The 21,446-nt window shown below is 34.6% G+C and overlaps 1 protein-coding gene across 3 annotated transcripts in view; it reads right to left on the reverse strand.

The window, feature by feature from the left end:
* The window catches only part of MMP16 (matrix metallopeptidase 16), a 200,871-nt gene that overhangs the window by 7,358 nt on the left and 172,067 nt on the right, over nucleotides 1-21,446 (reverse strand). For all 3 annotated transcript variants that reach the window (XM_080581664.1, XM_080581666.1, XM_080581665.1), the window contains 3 exons: nucleotides 17,131-17,269; nucleotides 6,703-6,853; nucleotides 2,120-2,235 (listed from right to left, as the gene is read on the reverse strand). In XM_080581664.1, the coding sequence (XP_080437790.1) occupies nucleotides 2,120-2,235; nucleotides 6,703-6,853; nucleotides 17,131-17,269 (406 nt within the window). The remainder of the gene's footprint in view (nucleotides 1-2,119; nucleotides 2,236-6,702; nucleotides 6,854-17,130; nucleotides 17,270-21,446) is intronic.

Raw genomic sequence — 21,446 nt, forward strand, 5'->3', positions numbered from 1 at the left:
ATCCAGACAAAAAGCACTCAAATTCTTTCCAAGTAAGTTGTGTTACTTCATATTGGTATCTGTTTTTGTTTCTTGCTATTTCCATACAAGCAGCAGTGGAGATGCAAACTATTTCTCAAGATATGCCTGCTTTCATTATTTCATGAAAAATGTCGTAGTGGTCTTAATGGGATCTTTATGACGGCATTTTCAATCCTTCTTTCTTCCCTAGGGTCCTTTTAGGCTTCCTGAGAAGCCCAGGAATGCCCTTTTCCCTTCGCCTTCTTCACAATCTAATGTCATGTTTTACCACCCTCCTCATTCAAAGACTCTTGGACAGGCTATCAAAGCTATTGGAGAAGAAAAGAGAAGTGGGTCTGACATTATGAAGAGTCTTTTCTGCCTTAGTAATAAGTGTTCTGCCCCTGTAGTACTTTGAAAACCACTCATCTGAGTGTTACACTAAGATAATTTGCATTCATAATGACAGACACATGTACCTGAGCTCAATAGAGAAACCTTTTTATGGGAAATGCAGTCAAAATAAGAAAAAATATATATATAAATACATGCATATATACAGATATCATAGAATCATAGAATAGCTCGGGTTGGGAAGAACCTTAAAGATTATTTAACTCCAACCCCCCCTGCCATAGGTAGGGATACCATCCACTAGATCAGGTTGGCCAAGGCCCCATCCGGCCTGGCCTTGAACACGTCCAGGAATGGGGCATCCACAACTTCTCTTTGGCAACCTGTTCCAGTGCCTCACTATATATAAACATATATACATGCTAAATTCGTTTTGGATGTAATCTTTAGAAATATGCTTAAAAAGTAATTAAGGGAAGAGAGCAGAGGTTATATCCATTGTGCTTGTGTGTGCATACATAAAGTTTGTGCCCGTTTCCAAACATATATGTGTATTTACAAACAACAGTTAGTTATTGAGTGTAATACATGCAGAATGTCATCATGCCTGACCTACTTCCCAGTAAAAATAAAAATAAAAAAAAATAAAAAAAAATAAATAAAAATAATTCCCAAGTAAAAATAAAATAAGCCAAAGGAAAACAACATAAAAAAATCTAGTCTAGCCAAAGTGCTGGAATCCAGAGATGTTTTCTACTTCTAGATGTAACAGAGCAAGGAAGCAATTAGACATATTTTTTGGGTAAAAAAAAATCTATAGTAAATTACTTAACCAAGTTGGAGATTGAAATAGTAGATGGAAATGATCTATACATGGAAAGAAATCTTTTTACCTTCTTATTAAAAGGAAATTAAAATAATATGGCAATACATATATGTGCTGTCTGTGAGGTGAGCACAACACTCAAAATTTATTAATAAATAAATCATAAATGCCATACAACTTTCTTCCAACAATGATAAATGAGGACAAATGCATATTTTTATTCCCATCAAAGGGATCTACACTCTGTGCAACTGAGGGCAGCCTGCCAGTAGCCCTGGGTAGCACTGAATTCTCATAAAATAGATGAGATTTAGACTGCTCTCATTCATTTGGAACTGTGGTTAACTGAAATTCTAGATTCCTATATGTGATGATCCATCTTGGTCCAGGTAGTAGCACCTTATACTAACATCCCCATGATTTGCATTTCTTTATCATGGGTTTATGACATCTTTGATAACATAAATTCCTAAGGATATTTCAGATTAAGATTTCTGTTCAGATAAAGATCTGGTTTCCCTGTTCTAGTTATTCAGAATAAAGGTATTACTTTCTAAATTGTATAAACAGCCAACGCCTTGACAGTAGCAAAATAGAGATATACTGTGGTTAGAAAACTCATTTTAAGACATACTTTAATTCTGCAGAGAACAGAAATAATTAAATGAATTAAGACAGAATAAAACAAACAAAAAGAATGAAAATTAATGTTTATTATGCTAAATTTGAAATATCTTTCCCCTTCATTGTGTTAAGTGATACATGCAAGCAAACAAAACCTTTTTCACAAAACCGAGTTCTATAACAGGAAATACTTCCTCTGTTCATAAATTCCTCCACTACTTAATACAAATAGTCATTCACTGCTCTGCTACTCTGTATTACATAAAGTGTGTTAGTAAATTAGCAAATTAGTAAAACAGAAATGTGTTTGCATACCATTTTCTTTGTGGACAAAGGCTCCCTGAGGAGATTCTGGGATACCTTTCCAAATTGTGATTGGTTTGGGATAACCAGGGTCCATGGATCTCATTTCTTCACTGTACCTCCAGTACCTGATTTTTTTTTTTTTTTAAGGAAACGATAAAAAAAGAAAGAAAAAAAAAATTATAACATAGCAGGCCAGAAACTACATAGTTTTTTGCTTCTAACATTTGCTATATTGAATAGTCACAAATGGGAATACTTGAGTTCTTTTAGATACTACCAAATAACAAAGAAATAAAATCTATTTGCAAACTAGATAACTGTTTCATGTACACTGAAAAAAGATAAAAGATTTTTGCACTTTGACAACTAAATCAACTTGTGTCTCACTTATAATCACAGCAATTCTGATGTCTAGGACACAGTGAAACAAAGAGATGCAGCATATGAAAAAAAGGTACACAGATGTTTTAACTAATATTTTAATCACAAAAATGCCAGCATGCTTAACTTGACTCCCTATGAGTATACATTACTGTAGCTGGTCATTTTATTAAATTGTTACAATGCAACAGAAAATTTTAAATGCACTTGTGCATCATTGTCAACCAGCCTTTCTCTAATTAAAAAGCCTCACTATGCAAATCTTAGGCAACCTGAACTTCAGAGAAGTATTTACGATTTTGGTTTTATTTACACTTAGAAATAATGTTGATACTTTCTTTGTTCTTATGCAGATGATTAAATTGCTGTATGCATCTAAATATTATCATAGCGTATCCTTAGTTTCTCTGTGTATATTGCTATAATATTTGGGTAGGTTATTACATATTTGGATTGGCTCCACTAATTTAAATTACACTGTTAGATCATAGTTTTCTGGGAGTTTTCCAAATTCAGCTTTATTCTTGTGAAAAATCACCTAAAAAGGCAGCCACTCTCCGTATCATCTGCATTAATAATATAGTCCTGCTAAAATCTTGACCCTTTTTATAATTTGAACCATTTGACTTCAGCTTTTAGAAATGGTTGTTATGATATATCCCGGTAGATTAGAGTCCTTAAGTGGACAATATTTTTTTCCTTCTGAAGGTTCTTAGAAACTAATCAATTCATCTCTTGATCTTTTTGAAAAACAGAATAGACTACACTCTTATGTACCTTGCCCTGTGTGGCATTTCCCTGGCTTTAAAATTCTAGTGAAATTAAAAGGTGGCAGATTTGGTAAATTACACTAAAAACTATTTGTATCTATTTTTTTCTTTCAAACGCATAAATCATTTTTATAACCTGATTTCTTAATATAGTAGCACATGCACCAATAACCAGCCAACAAAACAATGTTGTTTATTTTGAAATGGAACATCTTTTAGAATTTACATGGAGAATGAAACAACATGTAGAAATAGCAAACAAAGATCTGAAATCAATACTACTGCAGATAGTTATTACTCATGTCCTGACTCTGCATTTCTTCAGCCTTAGCTTCTCTTTCCACATTTGTTTGTTCTCATTTCTGTGTTCTCACTCTTCACTGAGTTTAATCTTCTATTTTCTAATCTCCATTTTTATCTGCATTTCTTATCAATTATCTTATCTTTTCCTCTGTCCCTCTTTCCCAGAACCCCCTTTCTTTCTTGCTTAATTCCATTCATTTTCATTTCTTCTCTTCCAACCTGGAGCTCTTCCAGCAAGCTCCATTTACTAGCCTCTATGTTTTTCCAGGATGGAAACAGGCAGTCCTATAGGACTTTCAAACATATATGTTGCCATTAAAAAACATCTTTGAGGACACAGTCAGTACACACTTGAAAGCCCTGAAAGCATTGTCTTTTCAGCATTGATGAGAAATCCTATTAGGAAAAGACTGATCATGATACTATCTCTTCAGTCTGTGCTGAAATAATGAGCATGTCCACAGGGTAAGGAAAAACCTAGTTCTGTCTTTCCTTGGCATGCAAAATGTTCACAAGCAGACTGCCCAGTGATGACTTAAATGATTTGAGCTTTACCAACTATATAAACTGTGTTACTGTATCTCAAAGACTGATAGAGTAACAGGGGGAAAATAAATGAAAATGCACTTTGTGGTTTTGTAAAAATATAGGAAAACATTTGCTAAAATGTGTTCTTTCCTCTAGTTAATACTGTTTACTTAACAATATTGTAAACTACCAGAAAGCTAAGCTTTATGAATGAAAAAAAGATTCATTTAAACTAAAAAGTGCAAAAAACACTCACACCAAACAGGGTCATAAACAAGGCCAAGTGTCAAGAAGTACAGCAACCATGTTATCATCTTGTCCTACACTATTCAGTTCTAAGGAGAGGAATAAGAGGGGGTAAAATGTTTTTCTGCAATTTGTTGGCCCCTCTTTTGCTTTTATATAATTACTTGGAAGAGTTATCTTTTGTGTGTAAATGGATCACTTCAAATAATAATAATGATCATCATTTCATGAGTTAGTTTTGACATGCAAGTATTATAATATCATTTACTATTTGAACTTCTAAATATTTATTTTTTAATTTTATAGATAATATTAGATGCTTGATATTTTATTGCTCCAACTGCTTTTTATTTATACCATTGTTCTGGCAGATTTAACTCTGTCTAGATTCTGCCCTGAAGCTCCTTTACTGAAGATTACCATCAAAACAAGTGTACATGTCCTTGAGTTACATAAGCAAGAACATCGTTATTTTTATGCTAGTATAATGTTTTGTTTTCCTTTCATTACTACCTTCTGCCACTAAGCAGCTACATTCATACCTTTCTCAGGATTAGATACAGCCCTATAGTAGATATATATGTACTACTAAAACCAGCAGAATTCAACTCTAACTTTAAAAAGAAAAAATTGTGATATAAACAATACACATTGAGAAGCTTAGTGGTATATGGGTTTATTCCCACTGGTGGTCAATATCCCATAATAGCTCAATTATCTCTGCAAGGTTCATGTTCTTCGATCTTCTTACATACTGTAATGCATTTATATCATGCTGAGTCTCATTCTGCTTGTTAGCTCTAAGTTGAACCTTCTTTGTCAACATATTTTTTTTCCTGAAAGTTATTTTTATGTTATTAAAATGTTATTACCTATTATTATTATTATTATTATTATTATTATTATTATTATTGAAACTATTAACTATAAGTAACTGTTTGTGCATGGAAATATAAAAGGACACTGCTGAATAAAGACTAAGGGAAGTGCATGTCATGTAAGATTCCTACTGTACGTACTTTCCCAGGTGTGTGAAGGTGGGAAATTGTTATTTGAAAATGAACTTACTTGAAAAAAAAATATATAATAATCAATCTTCTAAACAAGAGGAAGCAAATTATACAGGTGTCTTTCTTCATTAATTTTCAAACACCATTAAATTTTTACTTAGTTTCTACCTTCTTTATCATGAGATGAAGAACTATTTTTCTTTAAAAACAAACATATAAACAAAACCTTTAACAATACAATTGGTTGTGGCAGTCTGTAATGCAATATTATTGTATTGCTAAAAGATTATAAATATAGTGTTATCTACTAAACTAGTAAACTAAAAATATTGTGATGTGGATTAAATTAATTTCTGAAGACATCCAAGAATACTATTAATGTCTCATAATCCTAAGTACCACACAGTAATGACAGCAGCAATCATACTTCTAACAATACTAATATGAACATTAAAATAATTAGGAACGAATAAGTTTTCTATTGGTTTATTAATTGTTTATTATTATTAGTGCCTTGAGCACCCAGAATATATTAATCAACAAATATAGTAACATCCTGAACTTATAAAATCCATCATTCAGATAACTTTCAGAGCTTCAAAAACTAATGGGTTTTCTTGACATTTCTATAAAGTAGACAAATATTCTTTCCTTTATTTTTTCAGACAAGGAAATGAAGACACAGAGACAATAAGTGACAAGTGGAAGTCAGTTTCAGGACAGGAGGAGAATTCAGATTTTACCATTTTTCTTCTGTTCTTTATTAATCATAAAAATAAGCATCCCTTCTGAAAGAAACCATAGGCTTTATTTAAAAATAATTCCTAGGGAACTGCTTAAATTGTTCTCTAGCTTTGTGGGTTAGCTGTCATTTTCCTTTCTTATCTCATTTTTAAATGGTAGCAACAAAGCCATTTTCACCAACCTTAAAAACCTTCAAATGAAGCATTGCCTGTTTATGTGCTAGAGTTTAGAAATGAGGTTAAAAAGGAGGTAAAAGTGCACATAAGACTAAACACCAGGAAACTACCCAAATAAAGTGAGAGTGCAAGCTAATTACATTACTTGGAATATTTAAATTTAAATTTATCACAGCTGTGACTTGCCTGTTGACTTCTAAATCATAACTTTCCACTGGAAAGAGACACCTCATTTCAGTATGCTAACATAATTATAATACAGGTTATAAGAAACATGAAAGAAGTATGGCCCTCTGTGCAGGAGGAATTAACTACATCCACAAAAACCACTGAGCTGTTGAAGTGGCTCAACTTCTTTAGAGAAATAACAGAAAAGATTAACACGCTTAGTCGACATCCACCAAATTGTTTCCTTGAAGAATTCCTATACCAACCTATCTCCTTTGAAGAAGTAGGTTTTCCCAACATCTTCCCACCAAATTGCTGAATCAATACCATGGGAAGGAATTCCGCTTCCAAGTGTTATCAAATCATGAGGATACCCTGGCTGGAGAGTAGTGTCCTTGAAAACCCAGAACTTGTTACCTGTACAAAAGCATATATATACGCATACATATATAGGTGTTAGTCTTCAGAACTCTCAGTATTGAAATGAATACATTCTAAAGAAATAAGAAAGACACCCATAGGGTACAGCAATGCTAAAAACATTGAAATGAAAAATATTATAACACTGCAGATAATGCAAAATAAAATACCTTAGAAAATAAAATATATTACAGATAGCTTGTATTTATAAAACATCTATTATCAAAAAGGACCACAAATAGGACCATATATTCTAATACCATCTGTTCTATGCCATTTACTGAGATCAAACCCAGAGTGAAAATTAAGTCATCTTTAAAGGTCTCTGTGAACAGTAATGTAATAAATTTACAGCAGTACTATACAATAGTATATAATGTTGAACAAGGAAAAAAAATAGTTAATTTTAAGACAAAATCAGATAAGAAAACATAAATAAATAAAAAATAGAAATTCTTATTCTCATATAAACTGTATACTTTTATGACTCTGTTCTTTTTCTCCTGAAAAAGTTAAATTACTTGGGCATAATGTACAGGTAGATTTTAAAATAGTTTTTCATATTATATATTCATATTCATATCCTCAGTGTGGCCTAAAGACTGCAAAATAAGGTTCTGAAGTCCCACTGGTGAAAATGCTGTGCTTCTAAAATTAATGAGTGGTTGACCCTTAGTACCAGTGGCAATAACGTTTAACCTTTGGTTTTGCGTAGTGGATCATTGAAAACCACACAATTGATTTAGTATATGATGATAACACAAGGCAGTTGTGTGATGCTAGCTGGTATGCAAATGTCTACACAAACCTCAGATTACATAATCTGTTTTAAATATCAGTTTAGGCTTAGTGCCTCCTGGACAGCAATGCTCAGCGGTTGAATCCCTACTGTTTCAGTTACTAGCTGAATATATTGTCTGTCTAGCAGTAAGCATGTCTACAAAAGCAGAATTTGCAGCAATATATTCTAGTATAGGCTTCCCTGTACCTGCTTTTGGAGAGGATGCTTCCTGTGCTCTCTTGCGATTCTTAACACTCCATTTTCCCACCTTTAGTTTGCTCCAGCTTCCTATCCAAGCTCTTCTTCCTCAATGAACACTTCCATGACTCGTATCACCAAATTCATTACCTCATATTATAAGCCTTTAGACTAGTGCCATCCCCAATAATTCTGCTGTCTTCCAGACTCTTCCCTAAGGTCTTTTAAACATACTGTGCCTCCTGACCTATTTCTGCAACCATCTTTTCATTTGTATATTTTTACTTTCTTCTAATTAATCTTCAAAATACACATCTTACCTGTGTCTTTTCAGTAAAAATTTCTCTTTCAAACACAGACATCTCAGGCTGAAAAAAGGTAATAAAGATCCTCCTATCTCCCCAAGAAATAGGGAAAATGGAGTGTAATCTGTGTTTTAGTATTTATCTGAAGAACTTGCTTTAGGTCCTGTCTTCTTTTTGCTTTATCTTATCACTGGGACATTCTTTGTAAGCTAGACTATAGCCTCCATCATGTAGGAAACATGCTTATTTCCTCTTTGAAGGACTACCTTCATCTGTGTTTCTAAAAAGTGCTGCTAATTGTAATAACAACACGGAAGGAGAAGGTTCTCTGATGTGATGTAGACCCTTCTGAGTTACATTACAGAAAAGTCTAGGGAAGGTCCCTGAATACTGGATTGGCCTATTGTATATGTATATATAGCCCTATTGGTTATTTCACCTTGGTCTGTCCAGTGTTATTTATGATGATGTTTAAAATTTAAGGGAAAAAAAAAAAAAACAAAACAGGTTGGATGGGGCTTTGCGCAGCCTGATCTAGGGGAAGGTGTCCCTGCCTGTGGCAGGGGGATTGCAACTAGATGATCTCTAAGGTTCTTTCCAACCCAAACCATTCTATGGTTCTACGATAAAATATATTTTCCTCAGACACTTTTAGAGAGAGATCTTAAAAGACAAAATCATGGCTGTTTATATTAGTTATTATATTTACCTGTAAGGCTAGGAAGGCTGTTACACAGACTTAGGAGGTTAAGGTGCTGTGCTGCATAATTATTTTATAAGGAAATGTAATATCACTCCAAAGACATAGGATCAGGTGTATGCCAGAGTCAACAAGAGGGAAAATCCAGAACACTGTTTTGCAGTTGTTTTTATATTTTAGCTATCCCTCAGTGGTATTAAATATTTGCTTAACGGGAAGTTTTCTTTATATCCCTGTTTGTACTGTAGTGTACTGTAGTAAAGCATGCTTTCATTTTATCACAGTTTTAATTAGGAGAAGGGATATAGTTTCAGTCCCTCCTATGCTGTGTTTCCAGAGTAAATTTTTTATCAGCTTCTTTACAGCTGCTTGCCACCCACTTCCAAACATAGACACTACAGTTTGCTCAACAGATCCATCTTTTCCCTCTGTCAGTTGAAGGAAGAAAGGGTTCTAAGAACAAATACATACAGAGACGTTTGAAGTACTGAAAATAAAAGGGACATAGAGATCTAAGAACAGTCACGAAAAGCTAAGGTCTGTATTGACCTAGGATTAAGGTCTGTGCTAACCTGACATTTACCTTTACTGTGATTCCCTACAAAACTCACTTATATAGGGTATGATGATGAAAACCACTCCCATGTGGTTTATCCTTCTGCCAATTCAGATGACCAGACACAGAAGGCTTCAGATGATAATGGCAGTTTCAAATGCAACAGTAAGAAAAGCCATGTATTTTGGACCTTAGTAGTTGGTCCTTATGGTGTGAACAACAGATGGGATCCAGTGAATGATACAGAGCCAGCTCATTTCTGTTTCAGAAGATCATTCAAAATGACAGCTGTTGCACAGCATTGAGAGGCATATGCTGTGATGTATGTAATGCCATTACCTTTTCCTGTGCCTCACAAGGAATAAAAGTAAAGTCAATTGTTAGGAATTGATCATTATCAGCCATACCCAACAAACTCAGCTATTAACAAGATCAGGTCACAGCAAAACAAAACAGCGGTTGAGCGCACACTTTAGTGGACAGCAGTACTAAGCAAGGTATCTGTTAAATGTTCATATATACTGAAGTATGAGCAGGTAAAGAAAGGAAAAACATGACATAAGTGAGAAATTAAATCCTTCTTCACAAAATTTCTGACAGGAAGTGAATTGCTTTGGGGTAATTAGACAAAAGGTAAATTTAACTATATAAAATACAATACCAAAAATGGAGACAGTAGGGCACTGAGAGCTTTAACATATGTGGGCAAGACTTCTATTGATTCTAACTATAGGGCATTGAGTTTAACATTTGCATTGGAAGATATATTTAGTCTGCTACAACTCTGTTGATTGTTAATGGGAATGTCTGTATATAAGAAACCCAAATGTTCCACTTGAATGCCCATTTTAAACTTTTTTTTTTTCTGTTTAGCGTCTGTCCCTCAGCTGTTGATCAGAGAATTTCAGAAAAGTTGCAGCAAGAATGAGAAGCGTTCAAACTCTTAACCAAATATTAGGAGTTAAAGCTGAAAATCAGTGCAAAAGATGCATGACTATAAAGAAAATTAACTCCTTTACTTTTAAATGGTATTTATGTATCTTAAAATGTACTAAAAATGAACCCGCAAGTCAGTAGCTATCATTTGGTTCATATTCCACTTCCACAATTAAATAATCAATACACCTCATAAATTATGATTACAATGGAAATAAGGAATACATAACAAGACTAAAATAATTATAGTTTCAACCTTCTTATACATAAATAATGCTTGATCAGAGTCCTACTTTATGTCCCAGACAGAAATTAGCACTGTATTTATTTAACAAACTTGTTTTTCAAGGTCTGTTTGATAGGTTTGTTATTCTCACAGAGTTTAATAAAGCACCACATGTTTCATGAAGTCTGGCCAGCCTTCAGAATGTTTCATCTCTCTGCATTTATTCCCTACTGTAATATCTAATATACCAACAAGCAGAATGGTAAGGTCACAAGCTGAGAATGAAGCAAGTGACAAAAAAGTCAAAATGTCTTACTTTTTTCAGTAATGCTTTGCTAAATATCATCACCGTAGGAAAACAATTGAAAAAGATGAACTGTGACTGCAATTACTTGAAGTTTATAAGCATCTATCTTTGACTTTTTAAAAAATTACTGGAGATAAAGACTATCTCTATTGCAATGCGTCTCTTAAAATACCAAATATTTAACTCCAGATAGTCTCCAGACTGACAACTGCAAAAAATTATGCAGATTTTAGAAACCATAACCATTCCTTTTTAGCATCAGAATGCTGAATGGTTGTGCTCCAGGGTTGTCAGCAACCAAGTCATGTTTGTTCATGGTATATGCAATTATAATATCTGTACTGCAAGACCTGTGCAGGATATAGCATATAATCACTACATGTGCCATGATGAGCCAAGATTATAAAAACTTTTAGGACTTCTATTCTGAACCGGTTTCTGTCTGAAACCAGTTAGAATTTGAATATCTAATTCTGGAGGTTTTTTTCTCCAGTTACTCTTGTTCTTAACTTCGGTCTTTCAAGCCAGGATCAAGCATCTTCTCACTAATATCCCCAACTTACTATTTTTGCTTCCTTTTATCTCATTCTCTTTTTTCCCCCATCTTGTCTCTGGCACTTCTCTGCTCCGTTATCCAACACTATAGTAAATATATTTTTCAAAATAAAATTGCCAAGCAGTGGGAAAAGTGCAGTTGAAAGTTATGATTGTGGCACTGGTACTATGTTTTACAGCAGCCTTTCTATTGCTACATTTGGTTTACCATAACATTCAATAGCACAGATGGCTTGACAATTTCATTTTTAGCACTATATAAATTCCCACAGGTACGGAGAATAAATTTTACTATTCACATTTCCACATTTAAACAAAAAAAAAATGTATAGTTCTGGTGCCATCTTCTTATTATCATTCAGCATAGACACCAGCAGTGAATAATAACAAGAATGTAAACAGCTGCTTTTTATAAGCCACTGTTCACCAGATTGTTAAGTACTTTATGAGCATTATGAGTCACAAGAAGGCAGGCCAAGTATCTTAAGCTACACAAAATGAGCAAGTATCACTTTACAGCTTTGCACTACAAGCATGCCACTGAATTTTTACAATTATTTTTCCTTTTATAAATAAATATTAATAAAAAAGTATATGAAACTAGTTAAATTTTTAAAGAGAAAAACATCAAAACCAAGGAAATTTCAAAACCGAAGAAGACCCTTGATCCAATAGCCTTGAACTTGATTTAGCTATATTTTCTATGGATATCTAACATATTACGTGTGATCTCAAATGCTCCTCAAATATTCTCAGAAGGGTAATGATGAACAGGTATAAACATACTGAAAGATTTTTAATAGCACAAGTAAGGAATAACTACATTTCTCACAGTAAAAAATTAAGCTATACAGATGTTTCAAAGGATCATAAATAAATATTCCATCCTGAGTTGCCATCCCAGATTATTTGCATATGGCTCATATTTTACAACATAGCTCCCATTTAAAAATATATATATACATTTAAAATCTTTTTATACCTGTACTATTTTATATTTCTACTAGTGTAAAACAGAAGCCTACTAATACGAATACAACTGTTTACACATAAATAGGAAAAATATCATACTAATTAAAAAAAAAGAAAAGTTATGAAGATCTAAACTTGCTTTATCATTTAAATCAACTATTTCAAACTTGATGTTTTCTGTCTCAAAAGGTAAAGACTGAAACAAATCTAATCAAATCAAATTCAATTGAATCAAATAGGATAGAATTGAATCAAATCAAACTGAATTGAATTGAATAGAATAGTTAAGTTGGAAGGGACCTTCAGAGACCTTCTAGTCCAACTGTCTGACCTCTTCAGGGCTAACAAAAGTTAAAGCATATTATTGAGGGCATTGTCCAAATGTCTCTTGGACATTGACAGGCATGGGGCATCAACCACCTCTCTGGGAAGCCTGTTCCAGTGTTTGACCTCTGTCATGGTAAAGAAATTTTTTCTTATATCTAGTCTGAACTTCCCCTGGACCAGCTTCATGCCATTCCTGCATATCTTGTTATTAGTTACCAGGAAAAAGGGACCAGCACCTCCCTGTCTCTTTCCTTTCCTCAAGAAGTCATAGAGAATAATAAGGTCATCTCTTAGCCTTCTCATCTCCAGACAACCCACGTGTCCTCACAAGACGGAAATAGAGCATAGATTATTGAAAGTAAATGAGATTTGTGGATTCCTAAAGAGATCAACAGAATGTTCCTATCCTGGATGTTTCACAAGGTCTACATTGAGTGTTTCTCAGAAGTGTTATTGTCCTAAGATTGAATATTTTTTTGTCCTGAACCTATGACAGTGTAGGCATGCACGCAAAAACAAAGTTGCAATTACTCACTAGCTATCACAGATGAATAAATTGGATTAATCCTCCCTCCTCTGACCCCAGACAGTGGAGGCATTGCTCCACAAAAAAGAAAGCAGAAGTGGAAAACTGTTCAATCATGGAAGATGTCCAGGCCCTGTTTCACTGTCCTGGTTTCAGTTTGGAGTCGAGGATACAGAGGATCTGAGGCCCACTATACTCCAACCGAAAAGGAGATATTAGCAGCATATGAAGGAGTTTGATCTGCTTTGGAAGTGGTCGGTACTGAAGCGCAGCTTCTCCTGGCACCCCGACTGCCAGTACTAGGCTGGATGTTCAAAGGAAGGGTCCCCTCTACACATCATGCAACTGATGCTACATGGAGCAAGTGGGTTGCACTGATTACTCAGTGGGCTCGAATAGGAAACCCCAGTCGCCCTGGAATCTTGGAAGTGATTATGGACTGGCCAGAAGGCAAATACTTTGGGATATCATCAGAGGAGGAGGTGGTCCGCGCTGAAGAAGCCCCACTGTACAACAAGCTACCAGCATGAGACTCTTAATCTCAGGGTCGTGGGTTCGAGCCCCATGTTGGGCACCAAAAGGACTGTTGTGGTTTAACCCAGCCGGCAGCTAAACACCACACAGCCGTTTGCTCACCCTTCCCCCTCCCTCTCTGGGATGGGGTAGAGAAACGGGAAAGTGAAGCCTGTGACTTGAGATAAATACAGTTTATTAAGACAGGAAAATAATAATAATAATAGTATTACTAATAATAATGTGTACGAAACAAGTGATGCACAATGCAATTGCTCACCACCCGCTGACCGATGCCCAGCCTATCCCTGAGCAGCCATCCCCCCCCCCGGCCAGCCACCCCTATCTATTGTTTAGCATGACGTCAGATGGTATGGAATACCCCTTTGGCCAGTTTGGGTCAGCTGTCCTGGGTCTGTCCCCTCCCAGCTCCCGCTGCACCCCCAGCCTGCCCGCTGGCAGCACAGAGTGAGAAGCTGAAAAGTCCTTGGCTTGGTGGAAGCACTGCTCTGCAACAACTAAAACATCAGCATGTTATCAGCACTCTTCTCATCCTAATCCAAAACATAGCACCCTACCAGCTGTCCTAACTGAAACCAGGACATTCACAATAGGAACAAAGCCTCCAAAGTGAGTGAAAGAGAGCAACGGAGATGTAAGGTGTGCCTTGAGAAGGGAGTTCTGAAGGGAGGATATTTACACACTGACATGTTTCTCCAGCACATAGCTGAGGTTGAATACTCTATAATTTATTGGAAAATGCTGGATGTTACTGACAACTTCAGAAGAAGTATTGGAGGCTTTATTTAAAAACCTGCAAGTCAATGCTGTCGTCACTTGATCATGACAATTTGTGGTGAAGAACTGATCAGTCTTAAAGTGAGGTGATCTGGTGAGTGTTTTCTGAGCACACTGTGATGTTAACCCCGTCCAAGCCTTGTGATGGCATTCACTCCATTGATTCTATTTTTTTTTTCTCTGAATAATGGACATAAATGTCGGCTTAGATCTGTGCTTTGTGAACATATCTGTATGACAAACTTCAGATTTAGAGATCCTCCTAGAACTTACTTACACCATTTTTTTCCATTGGTAAAGCATACTACCTAGGTAACATGTTCTATTTGCTCATCATCTCAGCAACAATCAGCTTGTCTATTGCTAGCAACCTTGGGAGGAAGACATATACTATTTTCCCAGGAAGAAATTTTGTAAGGGAATGGAAGAAACGAGATGAGGATTGCTATCTACAGACTTCTGCAATCATGTTTCACAAATCAGCTGAGATCCTTGGTTAGCAGGAATTTTCAAGGACATGCACAGAAAAGACTCAGATGAGCCTATTGATTCTGTGGCAGCAGGAAAACATGAATTACACTGGTGGACAAACACCATCAGGTAGATATTGAAAATCATGAAGAGCTTATTCTTCATGACTGAGAAGCAAAAATTCAGAAAAAAAAATCAAAAAAGAAAATAGTAGTATTTTTGACTTTGGCAAACAACGGAACAATACAGATGTCATTGAAAAACAAAATAAAACAAAATAAAAGACAACAACAACAAAGAAAGGAACTTTGAATGAAAAGCAAGTGGAAAAATATCTGTAGCAAAATCCAAGCGTATGATGTCATCTATAAGGCACAAAATCATCTGGTCTGAACTCAGAGAGCATACACTGGGGATAAGGAAGATGGAAAAGAACATAGTTTTCTGACTTATAGGAACACCATCTTATTGCTTCTGTTTGCTTTAATTAATCTAGATTATTTCATTTCACAGGTAAAAAAAAATGAAAAAAATCCTCTTAGCCCCTCCTGTTGTTTTGTTATCTGTAATGTACAGATTGTTGAATCAACCCATTCCTCCAGGGCCTAACACGAGTCAGTCAGCACTGGATAAAGATTTAAATAATAAAATATTTTTAGGTCACAGGGAAGGAAATGAAAGGAAAGCAAAGGTAAGGCTAGCTTGATCATTTCTGCCTGAAGGTCAAGCAGTGGGGATCCCAGAGGTCTGACATGCACAGAATGGTTCCTTTGCTCTATGTAACAATGATGAGCAAAGGAGAATGTACAGAATAATCCCTCTGTCCTTGCATGACCAGCAGACACAAAAATCAAATAGAGGAATGCAGATTTGGTGATACTTTCATCATGATTCCTGATCTTATTGACTTCCCAGTTTATGACATTAAGTTTATTTTATGGTAACATAAATAAAAATATATATACTTTTGAAGTCGTGCAAATAGAAAATACAACATGGAATGTAATATATCTTGCAATTCACACACACAAAAAAAATTGTTTGGCTATTAGTAGAACATAAAGTTCATCTTCATTGTACTATTATGTAGTATTTCTGCATGTTATTAAGCATTTTCCATTTAGCATTTTAAAGGCGATAACATTTCCATAGTGAATGAAATATTACTTCTATCTCCCTGTTAATGTTTCTGCTTTTAAAAAAAGGATTAATTTATGATATAACAATTTAAAAAACATTTTTTCTACCTTTTTGTGATAAGTTTAACAAGTGAATCACTCACAACACAAATAAAAGCTGAAGTTTTACAAATACCTATGAAGTTTCTTATTTCTTCTCCTAAAACATTATATTATAAAACATATTTTACATGGTTTTTACTCTTTAATTGCTATATGGGTATTTATTTATCATATAGGACAATATAAATTTGTTAATTTTGCTCATTAAATTAATTTTGCTCATTAAATCTAAATCTAGATTTAAATCTAAATTAGATTTAAAGAACCACTGACACTGGGAGTGAAACTGAAAAGAATTATTAGCAATAATTCAATCCATACAACATTTTCTGGAGTTTATACTTTTACAAAAATACTTGATACATCTATGAATAACATACTTGTTATGAATTCATTTCCCACCTGAAATTCCTAACATCACAGTTCTCATATGAAATAAGTACAGTGCAATACAGTAAGATATATGTAGATCAGCTGCCATTTAAATATATATATGCAAATATCATTTGTAAAAAGAAAGAAGAGCAAGGAGAACAACATGAAAACATAGGCAACTGTGTTCATTCTTGCTTCTGATCCACATTTTCCAAAAAAAGATTTCATCATAGATCACTGCATTGCAAGGTCTTGTGTTTATGCTTCTAAATTTTTACGGAATATGTCAGAGTAAATGATCTGATACTCTGAAGGGTAAGCATAAATTAAAGCTGCAGTAGACAGGATGAGAAAACATAACTCATATACTCTTTAGTTAGCTACAAATTTCTAACATTATTTACAAACCATTAATACAAATAAGTAAGTATGTTCCAAAAAAAACCATCACAGTCAAAAGTATTACACAAAGTCTGGCTTTTCTTACCTTTAAAGAAGACAAAATTCCCGTCACTGTTTTCATAAACTGCATCAATGCTGGGAGGCAGTCCTCTCCAGAAATAGGTAATCTGCATGGGGTATCCATCCATCACCCTGTTGTTTCTGACTCGCCAAAACCACTGATCCTGGAAACCAAATATACACCTCTTACTATGCTTTCAGGCATTTGTATATGTTCAGTTGCTGTCCTGGAAATACTGAACAGCCTATCCTAGCATTTTTAGAGCAGAATCTTTGCTGTTTGCATAACTATATTCGTATTTGCATATGTCACCTCCCCACATTACCAATGTGTCAGAACTATTTGTTCCCTAAGGTTAGAATAAACTTCCCATGTGAACTCTGTGTGTGGTGCAGATAACCTTTGTCAGAATGTACAGAGTACTGTACATTATGATGCAACCTTCTCAACATCATTCCAGTAAGGGACCAGACTTAAAACTTGCAGGCCGACTAAAAGTGCTTATAGACTGAGCTGTATGTATACATGTGATCAACCAATTCTGCAAGTCATTTTTCTGCAGTGGCTCCTAAGAGTGAAAGGTTGGTAGATTAACTTTACAGTAGTGCAACTTTGCTACAACAGCCCCATAAGAATGAATATTCTTATGAATCTTATTCATAAGAATAAGAACTTTGATGGCAACTCTACTGTAGTGAAGATTTGCAGTCTTTACATGCACAAAATTTAATATTACAGCCAATTATACGTGTTAAATCCAGTATCCTGGTAAATCTCTCTTATGTTGTTGACACTTAAAATAGCTTCTCTCTGTTAAGATATGCTATTGCTTTAAGTGAGAATCATATGGAAGGTACATTGTTGAGGAATGAGGAATGTTCAAGTTGAGGAATGAGCACATGACAAATTAGGTGGGCTTTGATAAAGACAGCGTTATGGTAAGAGCTGAAGAGGTATAACAGAAACAGTTCTAGTTGGCAAAGGAACTCTAATAGAATATTTCACTTTTTAGACACATTTTCACAGTCTTATAATATTAATTTTATATAAAACAAAACAACTCCCCTTAAATGACAAAGTGCTATCCTGTCAGATATCTGTCACAGTTGTTTTACATGGCAGTTCAGCATTCTTTCTGTACGGATCAACTTGCGAAGCAAAAGAGATCTGTGCTCTTGTGGAAACTGGCACAGCTTAGAGAGAAGATTAGTATTTTACAGGAGCAGGCTTATGATGAACTGCATTCATCATCTTTCCTAACCTGAGATCACAACTCTATTTAATTTTTCATCTTTACGACTCATCAATTTATAAATCATCACTGAAAGTATTAACTATAGAAATACAAAACTGCTCAATACATACACAAAAATACGTCTTAGTCATGTGCATAAATGAGTCTTAGATTGAAAGAGTTGTTTTCAGTTCCAAATTTCTGAGAGCTTTTAAAAAATGTTTGAATAGCTTATACAATTTGAAAAATATAACATTGATTGCCACTGAGTTGCAACTCTCTGAAAATAATATCACTAAAATCCCTCACATTTTTTCACATCTAGCTATTTCACTAGCAATAAAACTCTATTATATCTTTTAGTCACACTATTTTTGTCTCATTAGACTCCTATTTACAATTTTCATTCTTTTTTTCTTTTTTTTTTTTTTCCAATTGTTAGTTGTATTAAAATGTTTTAGGAAGGTCAGCAAAACATTTTTTTTTAGGATTAATTGACTAAATTCCAGTATGAGCAAAAGGGAGGGAATGCAGCTTAAAGATAAAAACATTTAGGAAGGCCTAATTGAAAAGTGTTCTCAACGCTGAAACAGATGTCCACCTCTGTTACTTGGTCATGAAGATAAGACAAAAGGGCTTTGAAAAATTAAAATTAGGGGAAATGTCATCAAAACAGATGATTTGGAAGTACTTTTACATTGAAATGCATTTTCACATCATATTTTTAAGGCATCATCAATCTAGCAGTGACTTAGGGAAAAATGATGTAACAGGAAGTCTCAATAGGTCAAATAGTTCTTTGTCTTCTCGAAATTCCCACAAAACCCTCAAAAGCCAGGTATTATCTCAGAAATCAGTTACTGAATTTTAAAAAATTACAAACAAGCAGCAAGCTGCAGTGAGCTATTCTTTCTGATATCTGTTACTATCAGGGTTTGCCTGGGCCTGCATCCTGTATCCCGAGTCACCAGGAAATTAACAGACAACAATAAAAACACAGGAAACATGCAATGACACCTCTCTGATGACACCTCTGAGAGAGGTGATGATGCCTCTCTCTCCCAGCCACCCATCATTTACGGTTCAGGAGGTTCCCAAACAAAATTTTATAATTTTGGTATTAATAGCACTTCATTGCTAAGAATTCCTCCCTGAACACATGCGAATTTACAGCATCCACAGCTATCTGCAGAAATAAATATATGACAATTTAACAACATGCAGTGTGAAAAGCCATAAGCAATTAGCAAATTCACAGCTGCTCGCTGTTCTGCCTTCATTTGCCTTCTTTCCTTTTCTGTATCACCAACAATAGCAGCACTTTGACTGCAAGATCTAATCCAAGATCCTTGTCCCTCCAAGTTAAAATTACCTTATAGACCAAATCCATTCTACAATCTTTCTGTTTATTTTCAGGAAACCTTTCTATATGTTTGACCAAAGTTTAGGAAAAATAAATTCTTGAAATAAGATCTTCGTATGTCATTACCCTTAATGTTTAAATATTGCATCCTGAAACATAATTTTGAGCATACCAAGATCAGTTTTCTGATGAGCATTGGCACAAATTCCCTGACTTCAGGGAGTTCAATGGAACCGTACCAGCATTACAGGAAATTCTGACCCACTGAACTTCCTGAATTCCTTTAATATTTTTCTGTTGTCAGTATATTGTATTGCAATTTACAGTCTTCTAAGTACTGACTGAGAAAAGGGCTACCTGCTAGCACTAACCAGAAATTGTACCAAAATTCTAGAACTATTTGTTCTTTTTTTTTTTTTAATGAAATTAACCTTTCTGTTCAAGTAGCTATTACATGATTTATTATTTTCATTATGGTGTTCATGAACTACAGTAGTTACTTAAAGATACTAAAAAGGCTTTTTGTCTCAATCAAGTGCTCTGAGAAGTTCATACATCCAGCAAGCTCATTATTTTTCTGGGATGTTTTCAGCTGATTTACATGTCATCATAATAAGAAGGAACAATGAGGTATTGCTCATCAGTAAAGACCCTTCAGGTTTTCACAGTGTAGTCCCAAGCTGGGAAAACAGAATTAAAATTTTGGAAGGGAATAATCTTAGCATTTTTATGTTCTTATGTAAATAGAAAAAAGCAGGCACATTATTTGCCAATAGATGTATTTTTAGAGATAGGCAGACTGACAAGATTGAGCAAGTATCTGGAAATGTCTGAAAACAGAACTGGCAGTCTGGATCATATATAAGAATGGGCAAAATAGGTGTTGGTGGACATTGATAGGATAATATGCTTATGTAAATTTAACTTTCCTGGCTGATTTTCATATGAACATAACAGACCCAATGATTTTAGACTGCCAGAGTTCAAACTCTGGAAAACAAGCTGACAAATTCTAACATGTGGATGCCAAGATCTTGCTGAGGTATCAGATAGGCTCTGTTTATAGAAATAATGGATCATTTCAGCACATATGACTAAATTTACTTATTTTTTCTTAAACAAAGTTATATTTACTAGCAATGTTATCATCTGCATTTTGATAAACAGATACAAGTAATGAAAATGTATTTTGAATGCAGTTAGCTATTATTGAAATTGGAAAGAATAATAGTCTTGGAGAAAGTGCATTCACTCTAAGAAAGCTCCTTTACACTCAAAGTAAATAGCCTGAAACAGTTTCTCTGACAAAACACATCTCAGCGTATTTGCTTATATTGAAAAAATACAATTTTGTCTCTTTTGAGAAATATAGTGCATTGAAAAACTGTTTGTCTTTCCCACTATATTGGTTTAATATACTTCTAATTACTTTATTTCCCCAAAACACTTTAACTCCTGCAGACAGGTTGAACATATGACTTGTCACATGCATTGCCATTCCAAGCCTAAAAAACACATGGATTGAGTGCAAAGCTTTTAGTGCCTTTCCTTGCTGGCTACCAAGTGCTTTTTTTTTTGTAAGCATCTGTAGTTACCCAATAGTTCCAAATACATGGGATCTTGAATAATAAAGGATCATTTAACATTATAACCATAGACATACTAAGTAAATTAAACTTGGACAATTATTCCCAGTTCAAAAAGCAGAACTGTAACAGACAAACAGACAAACAGACAAAATTG

This window comes from Anser brachyrhynchus (assembly GCF_964034855.1).
Source record: "Anser brachyrhynchus genome assembly, chromosome: 2".
Classification (NCBI taxonomy): Eukaryota; Metazoa; Chordata; class Aves; order Anseriformes; family Anatidae; genus Anser; species Anser brachyrhynchus.